At 38.3% G+C, this 9296-nt stretch overlaps 1 protein-coding gene across 2 annotated transcripts in view; it reads left to right on the top strand.

The window, feature by feature from the left end:
• BTAF1 (B-TFIID TATA-box binding protein associated factor 1) overlaps positions 1-8327 on the top strand; it is a 104170-nt gene extending 95843 nt beyond the window's left edge. For both annotated transcript variants that reach the window (XM_081823829.1, XM_081823828.1), the window contains 4 exons: positions 2252-2463; positions 4233-4392; positions 4771-4941; positions 6784-8327. In XM_081823829.1, coding sequence (XP_081679955.1) covers positions 2252-2463; positions 4233-4392; positions 4771-4941; positions 6784-6927 — 687 coding nt within the window. In that variant the 3' untranslated portion in view covers positions 6928-8327. The remainder of the gene's footprint in view (positions 1-2251; positions 2464-4232; positions 4393-4770; positions 4942-6783) is intronic.
• The last annotated feature ends 969 nt before the right edge of the window (positions 8328-9296 follow it).

Here is a 9296-nt window from a genome sequence, read left to right as displayed (position 1 = left end):
CTACCTCATTTATCCTAGCAGTTAGAGCCTCCATTTTTTATTGCACCTCATTAATAGCCTTTTTGATTTTGACTTGTTTAGATTTTAGTTCATTTCTCCAGAAAAGGATTCTCTAGTATCTTCTATGTTTTTTTCAAGCCCAGCTAGTATCTTTATAATCATCATTCTGAGCTCTAGTTCCGACATCTTACTAATGTCCATATTGATTAGGTCTCTGGCAGTCAGTACTGCCTCTTGTTCTTTTTTTTGAGGTGAGTTTTTCCATTTTGTCATTTTGTCCAGAGAAGAATAGATGAATGAGAGAACAAAATGCTAACAGGGTAACAACAACCCCAGAAAAATATATACTAAATAAATCAGAAGAGACCTGAAACCGGGGGAAAAGAAAGGAAAAGAAAAGAAAGGGAAAAAAAAAAACAATATGATCAGGCTGGTGAATAGAACAGAGCCACACACACTAGATTTTGGGTGTATTTTGTTCTGTTAGAAGCGACTGCCTCCCACAATTTTAAAGAAAGAAAAACTTATATATATACAAAAATAAGGGTAAATACAATGAAGGGATGGAATAGGAGTGTAAGATGAAAAAAACGATTTTTAAAAAGGAATTGATAAGAAATTGTTGAAAAAAAAAATTTTTAAAAAAAGAATGTGATCAGGCAGGAGACTAGAACAAAGCCGTACACTAGATTTAGGGTATATATTGCTCTGTTAGAAGAAACTATATCTCAAAATTTTAAAGAAAGAAAAAAAAATAAGGTTAAATACAATGAAGGAATAGAATATGAGTGTAAAAGTGAATATTAAAAAATTTTTAAAAAGGAATTGATTGAAAAAGAAAAATTTTTTAAAAAAATAGAAAAAGAAAATTAAAAAATTAACTTCAAAAGACTAAAGAATCGTGGGGAAAAAGCCATGAATTCTCTGTGCTGTATTCCCCTTCGCTGGAGTTTTGCAGTTCTCATTGATCGGTAACCTTGGCTTTGGCTGGCTGTTCTGGCTGATCTTCTGGGGGAGGGGCCTGTTGCAGTGATTCTCAAATGTCTTTACCCGAAGCGGAATTTCTCCACCCTAGCCAGGGGCCAGGCTAAGTGATCTGCTTGGGTTTGCTCTCAGTAGCTTTTGTTCCCTGAAAGCTTTGGAGGATGAGAGTAAAAATGGTGGCCTCCCAATCTCTGTCCCCAGAGGCGCCAAGAGCTCGGGACCCCACTCCTCAGTGAGCCCTCAGAGAAAAGCAGTCAGTCACTCCTGTCTCCCTGGTCTCCCGTCACCCTCTGTGATCACCTGGCCTGTGACCGAGCATTTCTGTCTCTGGCACACAACCCCGTTTGGAGTCTCCAAACCCAGCAGATTTCCTGCGATGCGCTCCCGTGCCACTCCTCCCTGGGGGAGGAAGGGGGTTCTCCCTGGATCTGCCGCTTGTTGGGTCCCTGCTGGAAGAGCAGTGGCCCGACTGTGCGGTGGATCACGGTTTATGGCAACCCCGAGCTGAGAGCCCACTCCTCAGCTCAGTCTCTGCAGCCGGCTTCCCTGCGCTGATACCTGGGAGCTCTGCTGCACTCAGGCACCCCTGGTCTTTCTGTGACCCCGAGGGTCCTGAGACCCACTGTCCCAGTGAGGGATTCACACCCCCCACTTAGCCACTGGAGCGACATCCCTCAGTGGAGCAGACTTCTAAAAGTTCCGATTTTGTGCTCAGCTGCTCTATTACTTGCCGGTAGCTGGCTGATGGAGGCTTCCTCCCCCCACGGTCTGTCTTCCTAAATATTGCCTCGGATGCTATTTTTTTCTTTAATCTCCTGTTGAGTTCACAGGTGTTCAGAATGGTTTGATAACTATCTAGCTGAATTCCTGGGACCAGACGAAATTTAGGTCGCCTACTCCTCTGCTATCTTGCTCCTCCCCCCGACTGTGTTCTCTTATAACTTTCATGAACCATTTTGCCTGAAAGAGATCTTCATTTTCAGTAAACATTTATTGAGACTCTAGTGAGCCTCAAGTAACTCAGGACAGGGGAGAAGGGCCTATTAGAGAACTTCCTGAAGGAGGTGATCAGGAAATTCGAAGCCTGAACACCTCAAAAACTAGTTCAAGAGGCTGCAGGGTAACAGATTACAGCCCAGAGTGCTGATCTGCTTCCCAGGTGACAGATAAGCTTAACCTTTTCTTACCACAAGGAGAAGTATTTGTCACAGTGAGATTGGTTGCCACTTTATTGAACACCTGTGTAACAGTTGATTCTTTTTTCAAGTTGCTGTTGGACTGTGGTTTGGGAAATGGCAGCACTTCAGAGAGTGGCACAGAGTCTGTTGTGGCCCAGCACAGGATACTGATCTTCTGTCAGCTTAAAAGCATGCTTGATATAGTGGAACATGATCTTCTCAAACCTCACTTACCCTCTGTCACTTATCTGAGATTAGATGGCAGCATACCTCCTGGTCAGAGGCATTCCATTGTTTCACGGTAAGTGGCTTCTAAAACTCTTAGAAAGCAAGCTATAGTCAGTTATTACTTACATAGAAGTTTGCCTCATGAAACATTTTCTTTGGCTAAATATCTACACATGTGTTGTTATTGTATAATTCAACCCAACTAAACCCATTTTAAAATACAGAACTCCAAAAATACAATTGAATAGTTTTGGTTAAAAAAAAAAAAAAAAGGGCATGACATTATTAGGAAGGCACTCTGAAGGGCAGGGAAGAAATTTAAGGCATCAACAAAAGATAGAGACAATGACTTTCCCCCTTACTTTTTTTGGGAGGTTAGGGTAGGAGGAAGCAAACAAGTGGCTTAGCTAAGATCTCTAACATCCCTGTGTCTCTGCTGAGAACAAGTTGGAAGCTGGCCCAGATAGGAAGCAGAATTGGTGAGTGCAGTGTTTAAGTGTGGTTTGCATTCTCTACTTTAGAAACCTCAGGGGTTGGGTTTTTAAATGCAGATTCCTAGGTTTTGTCCCAGACCTTCTGACTTTAAGAGTGAGCATTTTTTACAAGCATCTCTAAGAGATTGTTAGGCACAATAGTATTGGAGACTCACAAGGGGCTTTGGAGATACACAAACCCAGGCTTGACTTCTGACTCTAGACATGTTCTGTTGAGCCCATTTATCAAAAATAATAATATCTATAAGGACAATGATAATATCCTTATAGAGCTATTGTAACAATGTAATGCACATAAAGTACAAAAGCCCATCGTTTGATTCACAGTGAGAATGTAATAAATGGTAGCTTGGTAATGATGTTAGTTTTTCTTTTTCCTAGAAGCTCTTAGATGTCAGAACTTCTATCAGTATCTTCTAGGATTAGCACAATCATAGCAACCACCTCATCCTCTAATTTTCCTGATTGATCTAGCCTTTCCCCCAACTCTTCTGTCTCCACATGTTAAAGGTTCATAGTTGGGTTTTGTCTTCATTAGTGTTTATTTTTTTTATTTTTATTTTTTTTATTTTATTATTTGACACACAGAGAGACACAGTGAGAGAGGGAACACAAGCGGGGGGAGTGGGAGAGGGAGAAGCAGGCTTCCCGTGGAGCAGGACGCCCGATGCAGGGCTCGATCCCAGGACCCCGGGATCATGACCTGAGCCAAAGGCAGATGCTTAATGACTGAGCCGCCCAGGGGCCCCTGTCTTCATTAGTGTGTAATTACATTTTTGCAAGTTAGTCTTAATCTGGCATCCTAAAATATAACCCAGTTGACTTATTGTTGTTTGTGAAATTTCTGAAGTGTTCTAGAATATATTCCTTTTATTACTGAATATGTATGCATATTAAAAGAAGGTTTCATCTCAAGTGGTCACAGAAATGTACACATCATTTTTTTTTTTTAAGTAAGCTCTATGCCCAGTGTGAGGCTTGAACTTACAACCCTTAGATCAAGAGTCACATGCTCTACTGACTTCCCCAGCCAGGTATCCCCATGTCATAGATTTTTTTTTAAGATTATTTGAGAGAGTGAGTGAGCCTGCAAATGAGAGGAGGGGCAGAGGGAGAGAGAGAATTTCAAGTAGACTCCTGCCGAGCGTGGAGCCCAACGTGGGGCTTGATCTCATGACCCTGAGATCATGACCTGAGCCAAAACCAAGAGTTGGGCACTTAACCGCCTGAGCCACCCAGGCACCTCCCCCACATCATAGATTTTTAAAGCAGTGTTCTCATTTGTGCTCTTTAATTTTTATTAAACAGTCCAGTTTGTACTAACTTTTTTTAATATCTATACTTTTAGGTTTAACAATGATCCATCCATAGATGTTCTTTTACTTACAACTCATGTTGGCGGCCTGGGGCTTAACTTAACAGGCGCTGACACAGTAGTATTTGTGGAACACGACTGGAATCCTATGCGCGATCTACAAGCCATGGACCGGGCCCATCGCATTGGGCAGGTAAAAAGTCATCACTCACAGGTGTTAACTTGTACCCTGGGCAAAATACTCACCCAGCAAAGCCAGGAAGCCTTGGCTTAAGTTCCTTCTCTGATGCCAAGTGTTGTGACCTTAGGCAAGTCATCCAGTCTGTGGCACCACTTCCTCATGCATTAAATAAGGTACTTGGGCTAAGGAAACCTTGGACACTGTCCCTTCCTAATACTTAATTCTCTGCAAAATGATAAAATTTTAAGCTCATGAAGCCAGATAAATAAAATCCAATCCTAATTAGATAGTAGTTAAGTACTTAGTTCTAGTATGCAAGCCCCCTGACTTGGTGAACCTCAAAGCTTATCAGTTTGTGCTACAGTTGTTTAACTTCTTTTTGTCCTTCAGAAACGTGTGGTTAACGTGTACCGATTGATAACCAGAGGAACGTTGGAAGAGAAAATAATGGGTTTGCAGAAATTCAAGATGAACATAGCAAATACTGTTATTAGCCAAGAGAATTCTAGTTTGCAGAGTATGGGGACAGATCAACTTCTTGATCTGTTTACTCTTGATAAGGTAAAGAACTTACACAATTTGCTATATCTTTAATGTGTTCACAGACTTCCCTGGACTGAAAGTATGAAAGTAAGCCGCAAAAGGCATTCACTTTAGTATTAACTAGGCAAGCCTTTGAGGGAATTTTTGATGTCCAGATAAAACTCTTAAATTTTGACTTTCTGTTTTTAGTGCCTTGCCTTGAGGTTTCTTAGCCCTTTCCTGCTAAAAGACAGCTATCACTGGAGTCAGCTAGACCTGGGTCTCTGTTTCTTGCCCTGCCTCCTATTAACTGGTGACCTTTGGCAAATTAACTTGTCTGCTCGGAGACTTCTCTGCTGTTGGGAGGATAAAAATGCTGGTATCACTGCATGGTTGTAAAGATAAAGTGAAATAGTATATGTAAGCACTTAGAAAAGGTACCTAGTATAGATTCTCAGTAAATAGTAGCCATTATTGTTATTTTGGATGATGGAACTAATACATCAGATAACAGTCCATAATCAAAGGATCTAATAGCTTAAAAGTATTGGTGTAATAATGTACAACCAGTAGGGTTGGAGTTAAAGTCCTGCATAGGTTCAGAAAAATCCACTGCACACTCAGTATAAATTGTCGTGAGAAATGGCCTTATATAATTAAACTAGCTCTAATAACAGAATTGTAATGTCCAAATAGAAAGTAGTTCCATTGTACTCTGTGTGTGTTAAGCCCACATTTAAAATATTAGGTCTGGTGCTGGGTGCTGCATTTTATTTTATTTTATTTTTATTTTTATTTATTTATTTGAGAGAGAGAGTGAGAGAGAGAGCACAAGAGTGGGGAGTGGGAGAGGGAGAAGCAGACTCCCTGCTGAGCAGGTAGCCCGATGCGGGACTCGATCCCGGGACTCCAGGATCATGACCTGAGCCGAAGGTAGTCGCTTAACCAACTGAGCCACCCAGGCGCCCCTGGGTGCTGCATTTTAAACAGCAATTAATAAGTAAGTCCCCAAGAAATGGCCCAGATGGAGGAAGGTTCTTCAGTCATGTGGTGTAAGTAAGGTTAAATAAGATACATGTAATTTACAAAAAAGAAGGCTCAAAGAAACCTGGATTGCTATTTTCAAATAGCTTTTATTCTGTTTGAAAGAATATTGGTGACTTTTAGGAAGCAGAACAGTGCTCAGGGGATGTTCAAAGAAGCAAAAGCTATCGCCATAAAGGACCTTACTGTGACAATTGGCAAAATTTGAGTATGGACTATATAGCAGTATTAAGTTTCCTTACTTTGATTATGTAAGAGAACATCTTTGTTCTTAAGAATACAGGCTGATTCCTGTCTAGGGATAAAAAAGTATAATATCTACAACTTTTTTTTTTTTTTTTAAAGATTTTATTTATTTATTTGACAGAGATAGCGAGAGCAGAAACACAAGCAGGGGGAGTGGGAGAGGGAGAAGCAGGCTTCCCGCTGAGCAGGGGGCCTGATGTGGGGCTCGATCCCAGGACCCCAGGATCATGACCTGAGCCAAAGGCAGACGCCTAACGACTGAGCCACCCAGGCGCCCCAATATCTACAACTTCTTAACTCTCAAATGGTTTGAGAGAAAAGCTGATAATTTATATATCTAATATACACAATTAATGATGAGTTCTTTGTAATGTTCTTATAATTCTTCCTAAATAAAAAGCTTAAAGTGATAAAACTGTTAGGACTGTGGGAAAACAGAATTAGGTTATCTTGAGATCACAAACTTGCACTTTAAGTGTTTAACTCTGTTGAATGAGTGCAGTATTAGAAACAAGTGTGATATTTTAAAGGAGAATATTATTTCTTAAGTTCATAATCTTTCATTTTATCTTTCTGCCAATTTTTCTTAAGGATGGCAAAGCAGAAAAAGCTGACACTTCTACTTCCGGAAAAGCAAGTATGAAATCAATTCTTGAAAACCTGAGTGATCTTTGGGATCAAGAGCAATATGATTCAGAGTACAGCCTGGAAAATTTTATGCATTCTCTCAAGTAACTATCAAATATTGTAAATGCAATTGCTGCTAGTTCAGTTACATTTCTGCTGATATTCAGCAAATTTCAAAGTTTATGGTGAACTTTTAGCTCAATGTGTAAATAGATCTGAAGAATATTCAGCATAACGCTGGTTCTTGTTTCACTGGGGGGAACAAGTTATTCTCAAATATTTGCACTGTATTAAATTTAAGTGTTAATGTGAAATGGTTTAAATTTTACATGCTGAATAGCTGCAGAGCAGAGGAACCAAACCAGGTTTACATGTGCTACCATGAGGTGTTCTTACTGGGAACGAGCCTCCTATCTTTACATAGTCACTTTGTACAGGATAGTATCCATGAGTACTTTAGTGTTCATGTACATTTTTTTCTTTTAAATAGAACTTGTTTTTATAAATGATTAAAAATAGGGCTTTTTTTGTATAAAAGCCTTAATGAGCCATAATTTTAAGAATAATGACTATGATATTGGTCACTCTTAGAACATGAAAATCTTTGACAATGAATTGAACCTGGCCGTTGGTAGAAACCTTTATATATTTAATGCAGATGCATAGTGTTTTTCAAATCTTTAACATCATTTTGTCAACTTTTAAAATATATCAACTATTCTAAATACAGGTAATGGTCTATTTAAGGCTATCATAACATCCTATTAATAGGGTGTTTTTTTTAATTTATCTAATGGCTAGGATATAGCCAGATTCAGAGAACATATGTACTCAATAGGTTTCAATCATATATATAATATATTTTTTGTAACTATGAACATATACAGTTTTCCAGAAGTAGATTTTACACTGTTTAGAATTTCAAAACCTATGGTGAAAAGACTGTTTATTGTAGTAATGCATGACTGAAGCATAAAAGGGAGAAATAATTCCTTTATATACACAAACATACATAAATACACATATCTATATGCACAGACATACCTATCCTGCATCCTACAAGGTGCTTGGTATTGGCACTAAAATCATGTAGTTCTACTGGGCAGCAATAATAATTGGGCATGAAGCTGATTAGTGTTGGAAAAGTAAGCTCAATGGTGAGGGTGGGTATATGTATATAGATATGCATGTATGTGTATGTATATAATTTTATAAATTTCACATAAATTAATACATGCCTGTGTGCATATATATGTATGGGATATATTTGTATATACATGTACAGGTAATAAACATCCCCAAGGTTTGTGGCTGGCCATACACATAGGCATTGGTTTAAAAACCATCAGACCTCAGCTGTAAAATAACTTTTTTGTTTAAAAATAAAGTTATACTGTTCTGCAGCATTTAGACATGGACATTTGTCACGTTTCAGTAGCTTTGACAACCATACTGTAACATTAAATCTAGCATTCCACAGAGAATAAAAAATGATTGAAACTGTAAAATATATGCAACTGTGTGTTATTTGTAGGAAGTATCACTAGAAAAAGGAAAAGACAAATTATTAGTTCAGATACAAAGGTTCTAAAAAAGCTCAACACCTTTTTTTCTTACTAACTGGTTATTTTTTCACTGTTTAGTATTTATATTCAGATTATAGAAGACCAAAAGGAAACTCTTATCTAGAACATCCATCGTAATAGCACTGGGTAGCTGAACCAGTATACCTGAGTTAAATTTTTATTTGCCATTTACATAAGCCAGCTATTTAACATAGCTCATAATAACTGATATTTTCTAAGAATATGTAGGCAACGATATATAATTAGGAAGGGGCAGAAGAATTCACACCATAAAAGTTAAAGGTCTTTGAAAGGTCAGGTATTTAGGTAGTTTAAATTTTGAGAGTAAAATATTTCTAGTAGCAAGCATAGACAGGAAAATGATTGCCTTTCAGTGGAAAAAGACGGGTTGGAGGTCAGAGGAGGTCAGAGGAAGACTTAGTGTGACCTTTTGAGTTGTATAAAATTAAATCACATTCCAGCTTTCCAAATTAAACTGACCCATTTAGAGTCCCAGTAGTATAGCTTAGGAATAAAGGATACATAGGGAAAACTGAACTGAGTACTATATGATATTAAAGATATTTATAGTTGTTAATTTTGTGGATGTTAAAAAGTGTGCATGTGGGAAACAAAACAAGCATAAGAGAATTTTGATATTTTAAGCTGAGTAATGGGTTCATGGATAGCCATGGTGTTTATTTTTAACTTTTTGAAATTTTCCATAGTAGTCAGCAGTAGTATTTCCTGTAGGAAAATCTTACATTTTTAGCACTAAAGAAACATTAAAATTTGGGGTTCTGGGTATAATTTTTGTTACATTTTGTTACATGTATATATCCACAAATATTTTTCCAAAAACTAGTCTGGTCTTTCAACAAGAGCTTATTATAATGGTAACAAGGGTAAAAG

This window comes from Leptonychotes weddellii, chromosome 6 (assembly GCF_054177405.1).
Source record: "Leptonychotes weddellii isolate Sample4059 chromosome 6, ASM5417740v2, whole genome shotgun sequence".
Classification (NCBI taxonomy): domain Eukaryota; kingdom Metazoa; phylum Chordata; class Mammalia; order Carnivora; family Phocidae; genus Leptonychotes; species Leptonychotes weddellii.
This window is presented reverse-complemented; position numbering and strand designations above follow the sequence as displayed.